The 20,060-nt window shown below is 38.0% G+C and overlaps 2 protein-coding genes across 8 annotated transcripts in view; both read right to left on the bottom strand.

The window, feature by feature from the left end:
- Positions 1-1,926: 1,926 nt before the first annotated feature.
- On the bottom strand, positions 1,927-15,224 carry ecm1b (extracellular matrix protein 1b). 5 transcript variants are annotated; one of them, XM_017473455.2, is made up of 13 exons: positions 13,549-13,608; positions 13,380-13,449; positions 10,867-10,905; positions 10,380-10,439; positions 9,817-10,073; positions 8,853-9,073; positions 5,752-5,843; positions 5,233-5,498; positions 3,679-3,893; positions 3,194-3,458; positions 2,793-3,007; positions 2,526-2,613; positions 1,927-2,335 (listed from the first exon to the last, which is right to left on the bottom strand). In XM_017473455.2, the coding sequence occupies exons 1-13, from the start codon at positions 13,591-13,593 to the stop codon at positions 2,159-2,161; spliced, it is 2,010 nt and encodes a 669-aa protein (XP_017328944.1). In that variant the 5' UTR covers positions 13,594-13,608; the 3' UTR covers positions 1,927-2,158. The 5 variants fall into 5 exon arrangements, with proteins under 5 accessions (XP_017328944.1, XP_017328952.1, XP_017328960.1 ...); XM_017473463.2 differs by having other exon boundaries at positions 5,761-5,843; XM_017473471.3 differs by lacking the exons at positions 13,380-13,449; positions 13,549-13,608 and adding an exon at positions 15,070-15,224.
- A 1,574-nt stretch (positions 15,225-16,798) lies between these two features.
- rorc (RAR-related orphan receptor C) overlaps positions 16,799-20,060 on the bottom strand; it is a 45,644-nt gene continuing 42,382 nt past the window's right edge. For all 3 annotated transcript variants that reach the window (XM_047156662.2, XM_047156664.2, XM_047156666.2), the window contains exons 14-15: positions 19,193-19,302; positions 16,799-18,519 (exon numbers count right to left, since the gene is read on the bottom strand). In XM_047156662.2, the coding sequence (XP_047012618.1) occupies positions 18,355-18,519; positions 19,193-19,302 (275 nt within the window). In that variant the 3' untranslated portion in view covers positions 16,799-18,354. The remainder of the gene's footprint in view (positions 18,520-19,192; positions 19,303-20,060) is intronic.

Raw genomic sequence — 20,060 nt, 5'->3', positions numbered from 1 at the left:
ATGTAAAATTAATTTTTAGGAAACGCTTTCATGAATTCTTCATTCAAAAGTATCTGTAAATTATCTCTCAAGCGACATAATCAGCTCTTTCAGATATGGGATTACCTTTTAGGAGGGAATAATTTGGGGTTAGGAATTACAGGTAAACACAGAAGTAGTCCACTTTCTCTTTACATTTATGGCATTTGGCAGACACCCTTATCCAGCACAAGTTACATTTATCCCATTTATACAACTGAACAGTTGAGGGTTAAGGGCCTCAGGAGCCCACAGTGGCAGTTTGCTTGGCATTGTTGGGATTTGAGCTCAGGACTTTCCGAGCAGTAATCCAGTGTTCTAACCACTGAGCTACCACTTCCTGCAAGGTAATTGCATATGGACACCACAAAACCCCAGGAAAGGTGTAACTACATCTTACTTTAATGTTTTAGTACTAAGTATAAGTGTGGTAAGGTTAGAAATCCAGTAAGGTGTGTTGCCACCCAAGATTTATTGTTAGCATAGGTTGGTTGGAGTTTTGTATCAGCTGAATGTTTCATCATGTTTATTGACTAGGAGAACTGCCAGTTACCTAGAAACCGTGGTCTCAGTGTCTTGTGTGATCTTTACATTTCAAAAACATATCTGCCTTCTACCAGTTAAATGGCTAGCTTTGTCTCAGATAACATTTGTTATGGCTAGTTACATCAAAATATTGAAATACTGACTATAAAGTATATCCAGTTCAACACACTGTGAAGCTCATTATATATTATAATGACAATTTTTTTCCACTGGCACCACATCCCCCAACTTGGAGGTTCTCACTACTGTGACTTGAGTAGTCCGATGATTTTAAAAACAACAGGAAATTACTCAGCAGTTTTCTGAATATTTCTAACTTTACTTTTTTTGAAAAGACTCCATCCTCTAAATGAGTTATGCATGAAAGAGATTTAAAAAAATTATATATATATATATATATATATATATATATATATATATATATATATATATATATATATATATAAATAAATAAAATATGACTCCATACTGGATTCATGTTGATATGTAATTATTCTTTCTAAACATTATTCCCTGTAAGAAACTATAACATGTGAAGTGCATTAATAATAGAATTATGCCATCTGTTCTGAAACTCCTGACTGTAGCTTTAAAGCTCAATGAAACCCACAAGGAATCCTGTAGTGACATCTAGATAGAAATTAGAGAAACCAGTTTGGTCACATAGGTCATGAATAAAGAAGACTGCTGCATCGTTTTGTTACATTTGTTTGGGTTATTGAATTAAGAAATGCTTTTATATGAAAAGAACTCTCCCTGCCCAGATTCCATAGCTGTGCTTTTGTTCACCCAGGATGGACCATATGTACAGTGTGTTAATTGGACTGTGAATCATTTATTATAAGCAAATAAACAAAAATGTGTGTTAATACTGATTACCAGCTAAAACCAGACTGACTACATACTGTCTCAAGTCAAGCCTTTTTAAATTAACAGTATGAAAATAGCAAGAAGATAGTATCACCTTGGGTTTGGTCAACAGAATAGGCCTGAGACACTGTGTGCATCTATCCATTTCAAATTTGCACAGGAAGTACATTAAATATAATGAAAGTGTCAGAAGATTTATTTCTCCTTGCTGTAATTCAGCTACGAGAAATCTGGACTACAATCCAGAATACATCATGAACCTTTATCCTGTGCAGCTTTAATTAGTTAAAAACATTTCGAAGCCTACACTGTGTTGCATTATGACTCAAATTATATGGTTACTATAAATTAATGTGTATGAGAGTGCAATGTTTAACAATCCTCTTGAAGAAAAAGACTTTTTAAAAATTATGTAAAGAAATATTTTATTTAATTCATTTCTGTAATTTATGTTCTATGAATAGTTAAAGTAAAAGACGATTCATCCTGATGTACAAGGATAAAATGATTAATTTGTAGGTGAATAATGAACATATTATTGGTAGGTATCTTAAAGTAATTTAATGGTATTGATGCATATTTAAAAAAAAAAAAAAAAAAAAAAAAAAAAAAAAAAAAAGTGTTGCACATTTCAAAAGGTTAATTACAAAAAACAAAAACATACATTTAATTCATACCAAGAGCATTGGCAAAACATTGAATTAATGAATCAACAAACAGGCTTTTATGAATTGATTGGGCATATCTTCTTTCCAGCTCTTTTTGCTTTAGCGATGTTATTCAAGAGCAGCTTTGTGAGGCATTTGGAGCGGACCACGGCAGTCTTCTTACAACACTTGGGCTTTACCTGTGCTAATGATGGGTCATCTGCTTTGCATGCATCATCCGAAAGGTTCTTCAGCTGAAACAATATGGCAATGAAAAGGTCAATGAGTGGCAGCATGGACCTTGAATGATTAGAGCCGATACTCAAGGAAAAACTATGTGCACAAATCAGATGCTACCAAATTAACAAATGCTTCGAATTCAATTCAACACTGTCATAAATGAAGGAACAAAGTTTAAAATCAGACAGAAACCTGCTTACACACCTGTATCTGTAAACATTTAACACCCTCATTTGCATCTAGGATGCAGCACTTTTCAGCCATTTCATCAACATTGAAAGGCAAATGTTTCCTGGAGAAATGGCAGATGCAGATTTTAAGATTCAATACATTTAGCCCCCCCCCCCCCCTTTACATAAGTACATTTTTCAACTTATATAAACAGTCACAACACACTCTTCCTATTATACCATAAAACAAATCTATAATAATTGTTAAAGAAAGAGACCATAATGAAACAAGAAATCTTACATTTTCTTAAGAGCTGTGTACACATTACAAAACATGTCAAGACGGGGAGTATCTTCTACAGGAACCTGCGTCTGCCTGATCATGTAGTCTGGATTTGGGGCAGCAGTACTAAAACAGGTATATTGCTCTTCTCCTCTCTGCTTTTTACAGCATTCAAACTGGTTCACTTGGAGCTTCCTCTCATCCTTACAAAACCCATCCACCATCTTCTTCCACTGAGGCATGCAGAGAAAAAACAGGTACTGAATATCATTTGAACCTGGGCATATTCAGGTAATTTACTAAGAAGACTCACACCTCCTCTCATGCAATAATTGTATAAGTGCTAATATATTAATGGATCTGTTTAGACAGTTTTCATATGAATCACCCTGTAAACACCCAAGTATAAAAATACATGCCTTTCCCTCAGCACAGGCGTGTACATCTTTGTTCTTCTTACAGCATTGACGAAAGCTTTTTTCTAGGCCATTGATGGCCTTTACCTGATGGGCAAGCCAGTCAAATCCTGTACGAGGCAAACAGTTGGTGAGGTAGCGTGGCCGATACATGTGCCAAGCACAAATTGGTTCAATGTTAGAAGAATTCGGGCGACCAGGGGGAAAGCTGATGTGTTCTGTTTTAATCGTCCTCTCTGTCAAAGGTCTGTAAGCGACTCCTGATATGCTGTCATAGGGAGATATGCAAGTAAATACATCACACCATTTCATCTTACCAATGTGGGGTTGGGGAGATTTATATATTAGTTGTTTTTTTATATTACACACACAAAAATACATAATATATAACATTTTTCCCCTTGCATTCTTGATTCTCACATTTAGAGGACACTTGTTCATGTTTGGGGAGTTAGTTGTACCTTTTGGTATGCACCTGTGAAATATACCTTGTTTTCTGGCAGCTATTGGGGTCAAAGTCAAACCCCTGGATTGTGACTGGGAGCATGGTCAGCACCTCATGGCCAGAGGGCTGGTATGACTTATCTGGAGCGTGCTCCTCAAAGCAGTCCAATCTTGCCAGCCCTCTCTCTCTACAGCAGTGATAGTGTGTGGTTTTAACACGGAATTCCATTTCACAGAAAGCAGAGAGCGACTTCTCCCACTGCAAAACAACAACACTAGACTATGTGAAATCAGAGAAAAGGAGGAAGATCAACACAGGAAGCAATGAAAGAATCAAAGGACAGGGTTTAAAAAATATATATATATTATATATAGTACAAGAACATCCACAGATGGGATGTGTGCAACTGCTAACCTTCAAGGCTGCCTGCTGTTTTGTCTTTTTAAGTGTCTCAGCAAAACCAGAAACAAAAACAGAGGATTTTACACTACATGGTCCTTAATGCAGCATCCCATGTACCCCAAACATGTTTAAACCAGTCATACAGCACTGTTTCAAGTCATCAGTAAGTTTAAGTTTGGAGTTAGGCTGATAATGATTTAAAAAAAAAAAAAAATATTCATTTTTATTTCAGTTGTTTCATGCAACAATTAAGAACATCCATTTAAATTGATGGTATGACAGTAACATGATAAATGTCAGACATTATCGCAATATTAAGATTATTCAGTTAGAGTATCTTGGGGGTGCCATCCATACCTTTATAAATCCACAGCAGAAAATTGGATCCTATAAATCTATTTCTGTACACATTGCTGCATCCTTATATCCCAGTAAGTATTAAATACCAGTTATCAGCAAATATGATCTCTACAAGTTTTTTTTTTTTTTTTTTTTTAAACATCTGTCACTACTGTCCTTCAAGCACACTTAGAAAAAAACGTAAATATTGTGATTCATATTGTATATCTCTGCAATGTCATTTGATATATTTATTAGGGGTGTAATGAGCTGACAATTTGGAATCAACAACTGACATGAATAGGTGCAAAAATCATAGATCGATTATTATAGATTCTAATCTGTTATAAATGTATTAATATCAAAACAGGACAAACAACTGGTGTGTAAATTTTTAAAAGATATTTTTTAAACTGATGTGTAAATAATTTAATAGGCTAGAAAAGTGATTTCCCCTGTAATTCATGGTAGGCCTACCCCAGATTCTGAACAAAACTGGACATATAATCGATCAGAGGCTATTAAATAACATCGTATTGTATTTTAACAGATTCAGTGGTATTGTTAAATATCGAATCATTAGTTTATGAATCCAAATTGTATCATCTCATGTGGAAGCCAAAGTCTCTCCTACCCATCACGATATTTATGCAAGATCACCTACACTAACACCAAAAAGAACAGCGAATGTACATCAAAATTGATACTATTAATCTCATGGGAAACTGTCCAGGCCATGAACAAGCTGCTATGCAGTTTATACATGTAGTATGTCAGTTTCATTTAAACCTGCTGCATAACATTTGTGGTTTTAGGGATGACAGATTTTTTTAAAATGCACAAAAGGTGTTCTCACCGCCTGCTGTGCACAGCACAGAGTCTGATCAAAATCTTGGGTGCCATTAGCACAGCACACAGTGTACCAGGACTCCAGCTGATTGACAGCATTGGCTTGACGATGCAGGTAGCCAGAGCCACTTCTAGGTAGCGTCTCCTTAGGATGCCGGGGGCGCTGGTTACTATATTGACAGATGGCAAGGATATTGGTGGTGTCTGGACGGGCAAGGGGGAAAAGAATGGATGGCTTCCTAGAGCGAGGACTGGACACATGATGTGGGAAACCTAGACACAATGGAACAAAGGGAGAGAAATTACAGAAGAAAGAACAAAATCCACAGTGACGGCAGAGGAAAAAAAAGAAAGATCTGCCTATTTTTTACTGACTTATATGGGTGCCGAAAAGCGGTTAAACAAAAAGGAAGTGTAAAAATCCTTGTACATGACTGAAAAAAGGCATAGGTTTTAAGGTTGCAACTACAACAAGAAGAGTTCCTTTTCCCTAATCATGAACATTATCCCCCCACCCATAGCCTACCTATCCCACCTGGGATCACCAATCTCTGCTCCATCCCTCCATGAGGTGGGGGTTCAGGCACCATCTCTAGTCTGGGAGCGATCTCTGAAACACTGACAGACAACCATCATGTGAGCAAATACATCTGGTGTTTTTTTGAAAATAACTACAAGGATGTAAAGGCCGTTGAACGGGCATCAGTCATTTTGAGGAAGATGCTGGATTCAAATTCACAGAAGTAAACAAAAATTACAATCCAAATTCCTTCATCCTGATTGAGCACAGGAAGCCTGTTAGATTCTTCTGGACAGTGTTAGTGTCAACACATCACTGATCTCTGAAGATCTTGAGTTTAATACTTCTTGTCTCTTGTTATTCCACTGGGGCTACAAAATATTCCAGCACACTTACAGTGAGGGAAAAAAATATTTGATCCCCTGCTGATTTTGTACGTTTGCCCACTGACAAAGAAATGATCAGTCTATAATTTTAAATGGTAGATTTATTTGAACAGTGAGACAGAACAACAACAACAAGAAAATCCAGAAAAACATGTCAAAAATGTTATAAATTGATTTGCATTTTAATGAGGGAAATAAGTATTTGACCCCCTCTCAAATCAGAAAGATTTCTGGCTCCCAGGTGTCTTTTATACAGGTAACGAGCTGAGATTAGGAGCACACTCTTAAAGGGCGTGCTCCTAATCTCAGCTCGTTACCTGTATAAAAGACACCTGTCCACAGAAGCAATCAATCAATCAGATTCCAAACTCTCCACCATGGCCAAGACCAAAGAGCTCTCCAAGGATGTCAGGGACAAGATTGTAGACCTACACAAGTCTGGAATGGGCTACAAGACCATTGCCAAGCAGCTTGGTGAGAAGGTGACAACAGTTGGTGCGATTATTCGCAAATGGAAGAAACGCAAAAGAACGGTCAATCTCCCTCGGCCTGGGGCGCCATGCAAGATCTCACCTCGTGGAGTTGCAATGATCATGAGAACAGTGAGGAATCAGCCCAGAACTATACGGGAGGATCTTGTCAATGATCTCAAGGCAGCTGGGACCATGGTCACCAAGAAAACGATTGGTAACAGACTATGCCGTGAAGGACTGAAATCCTGCAGCGCCCACAAGGTCCCCCTGCTCAAGAAAGCACATATACATGCCCGTCTGAAGTTTGCCAATGAACATCTGAATGATTCAGAGCACAACTGGGAAAGTGTTGTGGTCAGATGAGACCAAAATGGAGCTCTTTGGCATCAACTCAACTCGCCGTGTTTGGAGGATGAGGAATGCTGCCTATGACCCCAAGAACACCATCCCCACCGTCAAACATGGAGGTGGAAACATTATGCTTTGGGGGTGTTTTTCTGCTAAGGGGACAGGACAACTTCACCGCATCAAAAGGACGATGGACGGGGCCATGTACCGTCAAATCTTGGGTGAGAACCTCCTTCCCTCAGCCAGGGCATTGAAAATGGGCCGTGGATGGGTATTCCAGCATGACAATGACCCAAAACAAACGGCCAAGGCAACAAAGGAGTGGCTCAAGAAGAAGCACATTAAGGTCCTGGAGTGGCCTAGCCAGTCTCCAGACCTTAATCCCATAGAAAATCTGTGGAGGGAGCTGAAGGTTTGAGTTGCCAAACGTCAGCCTCAAAACCTTAATGACTTGGAGAAGATCTGCAAAGAGGAGTGAGACAAAATCCCTCCTGAGATGTGTGCAAACCTGGTGGCCAACTACAAGAAACGTCTGACCTCTGTGATTGCCAACAAGAGTATTGCCACCAAGTACTAAGTCATGTTTTGCAGAGGGGTCAAATACATATTTCCCCTCATTAAAATGCAAATCAATTTATAACATTTTTGACATGCGTTTTTCTGGATTTTTGTTGTTGTTATTCTGTCTCTCACTGTTCAAATAAATCTACCATTAAAATTCTAGAATGATCATTTCTTTGTCGGTGGGCAAACGTACAAAATCAGCAGGGGATCAAATACCCCCCCCAACTGTATGTAACGATGAAAGGACAACAATAACGGCAGTACATCACTGTATTCTCAGTAAGTCATGTGAACTTATTTCTTCTCTGTAATGCCAATTGCCATGACAGGTTTTGGATATTGAACTCATTTAAAAAAATTAAACTTAAAGCAATCCATTGTCGACGTGTAAAACGTAACATTGAATTGAAACAAAAGGTTATCGTCAAGTTGAGTTTACTCACGTTTTTAAGGCAGCAGGTGAACTTTTATTTTACAGTGCAGTACTTGTGTACTACAGTAGTAAACAGTATGTCAGTTTTCCAAAGGTGATGTTACTAATTTTGCCATACTGTTTAGTGCATAGCCTTAAATACCTTTTAGATGATTTGCTTAACCTAAATCTCAGTTTGTTTTTTAACAATAATTGCTAACATTACTATTACTATTCACTACCGAGATCACATTTTCAAACTCTATACATCTCTCCCTGTACAAACACATAGCCTGGTACTGTTTATTGCACGAATACATGTAAGGTACCCTAGAGAGGTGTGATCCTTGGTGCTGATGTGGGCTGAGATAGTTGGCATATACACTTTAGGGTATGTGTCCCTGGAGAAAGCCTTAAATCCTAGGAACCAGACAAATGTATTACTCTCTAAACAGTTTACACTTAAGGGCATGCACGGCCCGTTTACTAGGTGTTCTAGGTATTCAAAAGTGCTCCCTGGCCAGCTGGAGATTCCTTCTAAGTGCCCATGTCCATGGATGCGGCTGCATGACAGTAGTACAGTACGTGTTGCTAATAATGCACCATACAGTACATCACACTTGACTTTCTCAGCATGCATGCTTCGTTGAGGTGGGTGAAAGAGGAAATTAGTTTTAAGCAAGTTAACATTAACATTGCAATAACATTTCATGTCAAATCCACACAGTTATATCCTATCTTAGAATTAGTTTGCTTCAACAACAAACAAAAAAAAATAAATTATGAAATTTCCTGCTTTCTTGCAGTTTTGTACATTAAAATCACTATGATTCATGGTCAAGTACTTGGTTGCCCTGTAGGAACCCAAGTTTTAACCAAACCTAACTTTTAAGAGGACACCATATATGAATCAGTGAAATATACCTTGTTTTCTGGCAGTTACTGGGGTTAAAGTCAAAACCTTGGATTGTGGAGGAAAGAGTGGTTGCCACCTCATGGCCAGCTATTTTGGTCTGGTATAACGGGTCTGGAGCTTCCTCCTCAAAGCAGTCCCATATTTCCGGCCTGTGCCTTTTACAGCAGTGATAGTGACTAGTCTTAATCTGGAATTCCTCTTCACAGAAGGTAGAGAGCGACTTCTCCCACTGCAAAACAAAAACTAGTTGGAATACTAGACTCTATATGAAATCAGAGAAAAGGAGGAAGATAAGCATAGGAGGCAACAGTTGAAGGATGTCCACTGTTTTGTCTGTCTATGTGCGAAAGCAACGTAATAAACAGAATTACATGATGAACGTTAGGATTTGTGTTTGATTGGCTCAAATGCACACGTTCTTGTGACCTTGACTTAATTTTTCTGTGCACTCGACATCCATCATCCTCAAGTCAATGGGTTTTTGTTTCAATGCCCGATATAAGGTCTATGTTTAACACAACCTCAAGATATGTTCACGTTTTAAACTACAACATGAAATACATCAATAATACCCCACTCGTCATTTTCTTTTTTTTTCTTTTTAAAAAAAAAAAAAAAAAAAGCATTAACAAAAAAGGGGAAGAAAAAACAAAACAAAACAAAAAACAAAAAAACTTTGGTGAAAAAAACAACAACAACAAAAAAAAAAGGTTCGCAACTCCTGCTCCATAGGCCCCATTAGTAAATCGGCTTGCACGTGGTTTTGTGGGCATTTGTGTACACATGTTTTTTGATACACAGACATTTAGTAAATCAGGGCCTCAATGTGGAAAGTCAGTGCATCAAGCAGTCTTGATTACTCATTTGAGGTCTAACGCAGTCACACCCTGTGCACATGGGGTGACTAAATGGGAAACTATTGAACACTGAATTGTGAGGGATAATGTGCAAACAGTCAGCTTGTATTCTCACCGCCTGCTTTGCACAGCACAGAGTCAATTCTTCATCTTGAGTGCCATTACTGCAACACAGAGTGAACCAGGACTCCAACTGATTGACCGCTCTGGCCTGACGGCGCAGGTGATCAAAGCCACTTTTTGGTAGCATGTCTTTAGTATACCGAGGGCGAAGATTACTATATTGACAGATGGCAAGGATGTTGTCCATGGTTGGACATGCAAGAGGGAAAGGAATGGATGGATCCATGGAGTAGGGCTTTATATGAGGACCTGAGTGACATGGACACAAAAACAGAGAAGAGGAGACATTTTCAGATGGTAGAAAGTGTCTTTTCATAATTAAAAACAAAAACAATTGTTAGAAAAAAAATGTGTTTCAGGTAGCGTTAAATAACTCTACATGATGTATGTCATGGGACGAAAAGGTAGAGATGATAGGGGATCAACACAGAAAGGGGATGAACTTTGCAGTAAGCAAGCATGGCAAAAATACCCACACAAAGTTTGAGATGCCATGACAATGGTTCTCTTCCCCTTAAAGTGCTTGCATGCTTTAATCACACACCAGTAACCCACCTTGCTGTTTCACAATAGGGTGAGAAGCCAGTGATCCCTGTTTCAGCATCTCCAAGAGTTCTGCAGTTAAACAATACATTCTCTCATGACAGACACATTAAAACCACTTCAGCAGAAGGTTTTCACGTGCTAAAAAAAAAAAAACTGTCTGACTGTATAAACTGTCAGTTAATTAACCCAACTGTAACTCCAACGAATTAATGAATAGTCAAATTACTAGATAACATAAGGGTGGTAGATACAGCAAAATGTCATTCTGCAATACTTGACATTTTCACTATCCAGAGTAAGTATCCACAATAACTATTTTGCTTTGATGAAGTGTCATCAATACAGTGAAGCCATATTAGCAAAACTAAGAAGAACTGAGATTTTTATAATCATAGATAATACTCAGAGAAGTTAATATACTGGGTTAATATGCAGTTAATATTCTGCAATCATATCACCCTGCCCTAAATTAACATCAGATTTTGTCTAGCCTTACCAATGGGCAAAATTTCCCTTTGAACAGCCATTTCAGGACCTGAGAACACAAACAGACCAAAAAAAAAAAAAAAAAAAAAGAGAATATGCTGAGCACACAAGACATACAGAGATTTTCTTTCGCAGTAGTCCAGTTTAGTCAGTGATTATCATCATTAGAACAGAAATAGAATTTATGATGGGTTTATCATAAACAGAACTTTCAACACGGCAAATCTCTGTCAGATTCAAAACTTGGGTAAAATGAATAAATAAATAAATAAATAAATAAATAAATAAATAAATAAATAAATAAAATGTGCTACACTATATGGACAAGAGTATGTGGACACCTGACCATCACAACAATATGTGGTTGTCACAAAGTTGAAAGCACAGAATTGTCTAGAATGTCTTTGTATGCTGTAGCAATATGATTTCCCTTCGGGGCCTCAAACCTGTTCCATAGCCCTAACCTCAACCCAACTGAACACCTTTGGGATGAAGTGAAACACCGGCTACACACCGAGCCTTCTTGCCTGACATCAGTGCCTGACCTCACTAATGCTCTTGTGGCTCAACAGGCACAAATTCCCACAGACATGCTATAAATTTTACATTTATGGCATTTGGCAGACGCCCTTATCCAGACAGACTTACGTTCATCTCATTTATACAACTGAGCAGCTGAGGGTTAAGGGCCTTGCTCAAGGGCCCAGCAGAGGCAGATCGGCAGTACTGGGATTTGAACTCATGACCTTCCAACCAGAAATCCAACATCTTAACCACTGAGAGATAGCAGCAAAACATGGACCAACTCCATATTAATGCCAAAGTTTTGGAAGAGGATGCTCAACAAGCATGCATGACTGCTAAGTAATGTAATGGTCAAGTGTCCACTTTTGGCCATAGTGTGTATATGTGTACAGTAAAATGCAGTTATTAAAAAGGGAAGATCTAATCTCCAGGGGCGTTAGCTGGACTGTTAATCATCCGGGGCTGAGCCCAGATTCTTCTCTATCAAAAGATGTTTAAAAATGTCCATTCCATGCATTTTTTTCCCCCTCGCATGTGATGGAGGACATGATCAGGCAAAACGTTGAATTTATCATAAAACTTGCCTCAGGTGTTGTCAATGTTTGTCCGACTACCAGACCAATTTAAAAAAAATAAAATAAACGAGACTAAGCTAGTTTGGTGTCGCTAGCCAGAGAGAGGCACAACTAATCAATCATTGTATGGGTTCCTCGCTTCCTTTCCTTGCGTCTTATCTCCACCCCCTTAGGATGTGAGGGAAGGATGCAAGGACAAGATGAGAGGAGAGAGGAATTGAAGCAATATCCTCGCTCTCTCAAGTGTCACTTCAAAGCGACATCAGTTAATGATTACTGTGCTCAGCTGGATGACCTCACTGTGCTTCAGGGATCTGCCATTTTATTGTTAGAGTTTGGTTAATAACAACATTCTTAATAAAGCTAAATGCACTGATAGTATTTGAAATGTCTGGGTTATTAAACAATGAATTAATGAACACCACATAATTTATCACATTTTTTGTGCAGCTTTGCATATCAAAACATGTGAGGCTCAATTAATTACAATACTGACTGTAAGCATATTTTTTTTGTTTGAGATTGTGGCTGATGTAAAAGAGGAGGGGAATTTATACATGCGTCAGGTTTTTCGACAAGAAACACCGCATAGGATACATCCGTGTATCCTCGCACCTACACAATATACTTATACTATGCACAAGACACTCTGCTGTCTAGTGTATCAATTTTAGAAGGGTACTATTGTCTCAAATGTCACACTTTCAATATTGTACTAACCGGAAGTATATGCAGTTTCCCCAGTCGAAGGCAAATTATGTCAAACGATGCGATGGCGCTAGCATTAGCGAAATAGCCAGACATAACAAATTAGTTGGTACATTTTATTGTTCATGTTATAGTTTCTTTTGATGGCCCAACAAGACCACAGTCACAGTTAGACGGAGGAGTAATTTTGCTTGCAAAATTTAAAATCAACATTGCAAGTTGTGTTTGTGGCTATGGCTGCTGGCAATGTAAACTTTTTTTTTTTTCGTTCAGCATCTGAGCCTGATATAGCCCCTCCTCAACCGCTATGTAGGGAAAGCTGTAATTGTTGACTGCATGAAGTGGCTATCATTCCACACTTCGTTTTTTCGGTTGAATGAGTGCATCATCCAGGAGCTTAAAGTGCACTTTGTTTTTTCAGTGTGAACACACTAATCATACTATTTATACTACAAAATGGCGTAGAAGAGTACACAAGTGTGCGATTTGAGATGCACCAATAGAATTGATATGTACTTCAAGATGGCTGACTTCGATCGATTTCCAGGTGACGGGCTGGAGGGCGGAGGAGCGAGGAAATGGGGAAGCATCAATTTGAGTATCAAGAAGCACCCACTCTCTTTCCTGTGGGTGGGGGCATTGGAGAAACGGCCCTGCAAGCTTCACAACCTTAAATCTTACAGTGCAATATTTACGGTACACCCAGTATACTTACTTGAATTAACCCATACAGTTGTGAAAGAATCTGTACAGTGTTGACGTGTTGAGTTAATCCAGGGGCGGTTCTAGGATTTCAGCATTAGACGGGCTTAGCCCTCAGTGAGGATGTTAAGCAAGAGATAATTGCCTAATTAGTGCCTCTTTGTAAATCAAAAACTAACAACCTGCAAATTATCATCAACCTGGGACTCCTTCAGTCTCTCCACCATTGCACCCCCTGTGAGATATCTCTCTCTCTCTCTCTCTCTCTCTCTCTCTCACACACACACACACACACACACACACACACACACACACACACATATATATATATATATATATGGTATATCCATCTATAAAAAAAAAGGCAAGCATGTCTTTGAATGTTGTATCTTTTTACTGAGTGAGTGAGGTGTGTGTGTGTGTGTGGGTGTGTGTGTGTGTGAGTGAGTGAGTGAGTGAGTGAGTGAGACACTGCACATTGGGCTACAGACAAATATTATTTGTGTAGGTTAAACTCAGGAAAAGTGAATGCCACTGCCAAATTTCACAAATGTCACAAATGTAAACAAAATCATAAAATTGTTAGCCATCACATTATTATTTTTCACTAGCAAGGATTAATGTTAGCTATCTAAAGGCAAAAACTATAGACTTTGTATTCAAGAAATGGGTCATTTATGACGACAGTCATCTAAAAATGGCTCGATAGCACCACCTACAAAATTTCAACGATGTGTGCCTTGAGCTACGTTTCACCTACATGCATGAAATTCGGTAAACATGTGTAATCTGCCAGTACGTACAAAAAAAGTCTCTTGAACCCATGCCCTAAACTCAACAGGAAGTCAGCCTTTTTGAGATTTTGCCATTTCCAGGCCTCATACTTTAACGAATTCCCCTTAGAGACTTAATCGGATTGGCATCATATTAAGTCACTCATCTAAAATCCTGGACGATGCTAAATTGCGACACTTTTGAGTTTGGCTGCACGACGTGGGTGTGGCAGTCTCACAAATTTCGATGTTTTGCCAAGAAAAAGGAAGATGTTATAACTTATGACTCAAACATCCAGTCTGCTCCAAACTTCACTTTTGATACAAATCCTGACCTGAAGACATCTACCTTTCAATAATCAGTTATAGCCATAGTGCCACCTGCTGGCAACAAGAAATGACATGTTTTACACTCCTAAACACATAGAAGTGCTAAAACGTTTTTTTAAAAAGGTAAGGCGTTCCCCTGACAGATCTGCCCAAACCTGCACCCGGGTGAGAGGGCCTGTTCATCGCGGATTTCATAATTTTTTATTTATTTTTTGGGCGGGGAAGGTTTTGATAGTAGGTAATTTTAGCGGGGGCTGAGATGACAGACAGGAGGGCTGAAGCCCCCTAAAAAGGGTATAACTCCGCCCCTGAGTTTTCCCATACACTGGACTGAATTTATTCTCACGCTATTAGATTAACGTCTCCTGTGTTCATTGCGTCCAGCTGGAAGTTTGTTTGTCTTTGACATTTTTCACTACAGCAAAGCGGATTTAAAGCAAACAGCAAACTCACACTGAAATGTACAGAGCACAACTGACAGGCTATGAGTTTAGATGTTGTTGAGATTTCGGATATTCTCTCACCAGCGCAGCATTAAAACTACTCTGCGTCGACAGAACTTTTTATATTTATATATATATATAAAACACTGGCACATACCTTCATATGCCTTCACCGCTAGCAGCGTTAGCATGAACAGATATCCTCTCAAAGACCCCATGGTTGATGGACACACTTCTGTGTCGCAGTCCTGATGAACTCGCCGTCAGTTCAGCTGTCCTTAAATTCCGACCCGTGTGTGTGCGCGCGCGCGTGTGTTTTGCTTTTTCCCTGAGGGAAGGGAAGGCTAGAGTTTTGAGCATGAGTCACACAGGAGTGGAGAACACGAGTATAAACTGATTCTCATTATCTATGAGTATAAACTGAAAGATCTACAGCTGCTTTAGCACCCTTCGTTTGGATTAGTGTTTATTATAGTATTAGTAATATAATTAATGAACACTGAATTCCTGTTAATTAACAACAACATCAACCACCCCCCACCCCACACAGAGATACCGTAACCGTAGAGGTGAGGTACCGATATGCGTCTATAGCCAGTTTCAGTGTGAGGTCAGCTGTGTAATCCTGAAAGTGTTGTATGTGTTTAACAAACTTCTGACATCATTTTTATGCAAACAAAAATGATTTTGTCCTTCATCGGAAGTTCAAGCAAATATCATTTTTGCTCATTTCACTTCAGACGTCAGTCAGAAGCTGCTGCTGAATTCCTACTAAGGCCGGAATAAAATATGAATTAATACTTTTTTCAAATAATATAGCTGGATTAAAAAGTAAGCACCCGGGAATTTACAAAAAAAAAAAAAAGCAAAAGCAGAGGTGTGAAAGATCAGACATTCATCTTGCCTTTTGCAGTGGATGTGCTTACAGTGCCCTCCACTAACATTGGCACCATGGGTAAATATGAGCAAAGAAGACTGTGAAAATTTGTCTTTATAGTTTAACGTTTTGATCTTTTGTTTAAAAAAAATCACATTCACACAAATACTCTGCCCTTATGGATATCAAACAATTGCAAACACAACATAGGTTTATCAGAGAAAATATCTTTGTTAAATATAAGTGTGCAACAATTGTTGACACCCCTATGAATTCATATGAGAAAGATATATTGGTATTTTACCAATTTTACTGGTATTTCACATTTATTAGTACACCTGGGTGATTAGGAACAGGACCTGTGTTTGTTTGTCTCAAGGTTGCCAATATTAGTGGAGGGCACTGTATATATGACAGATTTAAGCGATTACACCAGAACAAATGGTTTGTGTAAAGATGTGACTAATAGGCTCAGCTACAAGATGCCTGTCATCAGATGTGCAAGCAAAGTGCTTCTGAGGTTGTAGGAGGAGAAAGTGTTTCAGCTGATGTACATTTTGTGTAACATATCTTGCTTATGCTTTTGTTTTTTTACTACATCAGCATTACACACAATGATTCCTGACTTTGTGATTCCCATTACTATGCTTTAAAAGTAGTCTTTTCCGTCTTGTTTTGAGATACTCTAACCCAATCTGAAAACAAGACTGAAAAAGACTAATACAGGACATTTAGTAATACCTTTCAGAATTGGTTGTTTTTGACAGAATCTTTGCCTTTACTTCAGTGATTAGTATTATTATTTCTATGTGCAAATAAGACAAGAAAACAGTGTGTGGCAGAGGAAAGCCAAGCATGTTAGTTTTGGGAACATAACATGGTGGGGAATTGAATTTTGAGCCATTCAGTTCAAGTGCAGTGCTCCAGTCTCTAAAGAGTAACTACATCTGCTGTATACTACTACTACTACTACTACTACTACTACTACTACTACTACTACTAATAATAATAATAATAATAATACATTTTATTTGGTGAAAAAAATCTAACATTTCTTTTTATGTGTTTATTTAATGCCTTTTTCTCTTAGCATAATACAAGTTAAAAAGAAAAATAGATTAAAAAAAAAACATAAATGAGCCAATGAACCAAAGGCAGAAAAGGAAATATGGTATATCAGCAACAATTCTGAAATGAATGACAACAATAAACAAGTACTCAAATGGCAAGAGACCAGGACTTCTTTATATACACATGTATCACACTGATTCAAAAAAGTAAAACTTAAATGCTAATGTGGGCTTAGCTGCCATACAGTAGGCTGTATACCATCACGCTTCATTCTTATCAGTGCTACTATTCTAATCAAACTCTTACATCTTTGCAACCTGTGATAACATATTTAAACACCAGTTGTGAATCCTGCAAGATCCTAACATGACTATGGACTTCAGCTACAATTACACCCTTGAAACTAACTGTTAAAAACCTCACACGTAACATGAAATGATTCAGCACCCCAACAATAATTGTAGCCGTCTTGAAGCCAAGACTGAAATAGATGTAAAATACATGGTGGAAACAATTCTTAGGTGATGTAGTTTATAATGAGTAACCTTTGACTGAAAAGGGATTAGCAAGGAACCAAATTGTGAGAAAAAACAAACAAACAAACAGACAAACAATTGCTCCTTTGAAATCATATATGCAGATATGTTCAAACCAGAGAATAAATGAAAAGGATTATACAGTAGGTGTACATACTTAACTTACAAGAAAGGGTTCAAAGGAAAAGGTCTGGATATGTCAAATTTACTCTTAAACAAAACATTTTAATTAATGCAGTGTATAGCCAGTTATTATTTGTGTTAATGTGTAAATGGCCTTCGATAACTACTCTAATCCTTTACTATCCTTCAAAAGTAGTCTTTTTAAGTCTTGTTTTGAGATACTTTAACACAATCTCGCTACTATCATTGTATCAATATAGGACATTTAGCAATCATTATCAGAGATGGTTGTTTTTGAGACAGTCTTTGCCTTTACTTGAGTTAGTATATTATTTCTATGTGCAAATAAGACAAGCAACAATATGTGACAGAGGAAAGCCAAGCATGTCAATTTTGGGAACATGACATGGTGTTGAATTGAATCATTGAAGCAAAGCATTCAGTTCCAGTGCAGTGCTCCAGTCCCTAAAGAATCAGTCCCTGATTCTTCAAATGGCTTACCAGTGAATAGAGGCAACAGGCTTTTACACACCAGCATCAGGGGAAAAAAAATGATTGGAATCACATTTACACACACAAGGCTATTTGTTACCAAAAACAATTTGTTAACTATAAAATGCTACCTTTATACAGCTGAAAAGTTCAGACTATCAAAAATACTGTCACAACTAAGGAGTTTATTATTTGTAGAACCATTGTGCTTCACATTATAAAAGAGCATTTGCACAAAAATACATCAGTTTTTATATAGTTGTCTCCTTCAGAAATAAGTGTATATTTATTAACACATGCTGTTACTGTGTACTCTGTGTACTGTGCGACTGAGTGGATGAGTTCAGAGCGTAACCATTGTGTGCATATCAGTGTCTGAGACGAACAGCTCCTTGTAAAGTGGAGGGAAGAGAGAGTGCACAGTCAGTGGGTAATACTGCCTGAACCAGCGCAGCTTCTCCATATGCAGAGTACACAGGCTTTTCAACAATGTCATCTTCTGGTATAGCTGAGAATCATAAACAAAAACACACAATTAACCAAAACTTTTAACACTGTACAATACAAGCTGATCTTACATGAAGGAGTTTCGGTCTTGTAATTCTTGCCTCTTTTTTCTACCTTAATTATTGCTTTATTCAATTCAAATTATTGCTTTATTCTTGATCATTGTACTAAGTGGGTAATTTGTCATTTTTAGAGCCATCAACTACCAGTCAGGCAACTGGAATAAAAATAGCCCTTTGTCATTTACTTTGCTTAATGGATGCTTTTATTCATCCATTTATTCATCTTAAGTAACTGCTTCATCCTGGTGAGGAGTATGATGGATCTAAAGTCTGTCTTGGGTGCAGGGTGGGAATACACCCTGAATAATACACCAATGCATTGCAGGGCACCTTACACACACATTCACAGACTCAATCACATCTGGGGCAATTTAGCATACCCATTTCATCTACTGACATGATTTCGACAGCCCAAAAACCTGGAGGAAACCTACATGAACGCCAATGTGTAGAGCGTGCGAAACTCCAAACATACAGTAACCTGAGCTCAGGATTGAACCGACACTGTGAGAAGGTAACGGTAGTAGAGCATTAGTAATAATAATAATAATAATAGCACCATCTTTTGCACACACTGCCCACACTTGCCCACAAACATACACACATACACACCTTGTGCAGTAAACTTTCTTGGTTGTCTCTGTGCAGGATGTGACTGAGGGCCAATTCCACATCTTTTCTCACTCTCAGCACTCTGTCTCTGTCCTCCAGACATGGACGATCTGTGTACACACATACATTTAGACATTTATAGCAGTTTAGACATACACCTCTAATCCTATTTACCTTCTGTCCTTTTTGTATGAAAATGTTTTGAGTTTTAAGCTAACAATCAACAGAATTATTAGCATTCATGAAAACTCATTAAGCTTAGTATAAAATGAATAACATGCAGTATGAAACATTTTGTGCTTTAAACCAATGGGAACACTGTACACTTTTAACACAATATTATATAGTTTTAACACAATATTTTTTTCCAAACATCAGAAAGTTTTCTAAAGGAGTGTTTGTTTGTTTTTTTTTTAATGCAAACTTATTCGCACCCCACCTCTGGAGGGAATAATAGCACTGAACCGCTTCCTATGAAATAGGCTAAAAAAGTTGGATAAAAATCTTGAGGCATCTAAGACCCAGTTCCCCATACTGAATATTTCAAGCATCATTTTCAATACAGTCCAGTAGAGCAGTGACTGAGACGGCCATAGCAAAACATTGATCTTATATTTCCACAAAGATTTTAAACGTGTTGACAGTCTTAAATTCAAAGGCAAAGGCAACCAAGTTTTGGGGTAAAATATTCTGAGATCTCATCTACAAAGTTGTACATAAAATGATCCAAAATAAGATATCCTGTGGCCTGTTTAATAATTACAAAACATGGCCTCAAATATGACGGGACAGAGGCAATATTATAATTTATTCTAAGGTGACAATTTAAATATTTTAGGGGCATTCATTTTCCCACATATAAACATAA

Source organism: Ictalurus punctatus, chromosome 1, assembly GCF_001660625.3.
Source record: "Ictalurus punctatus breed USDA103 chromosome 1, Coco_2.0, whole genome shotgun sequence".
Lineage (NCBI taxonomy): Eukaryota > Metazoa > Chordata > Actinopteri > Siluriformes > Ictaluridae > Ictalurus > Ictalurus punctatus.
Note: the sequence above shows the minus strand (reverse complement) of the source record. Positions and strands in the feature narration are given on the sequence as shown.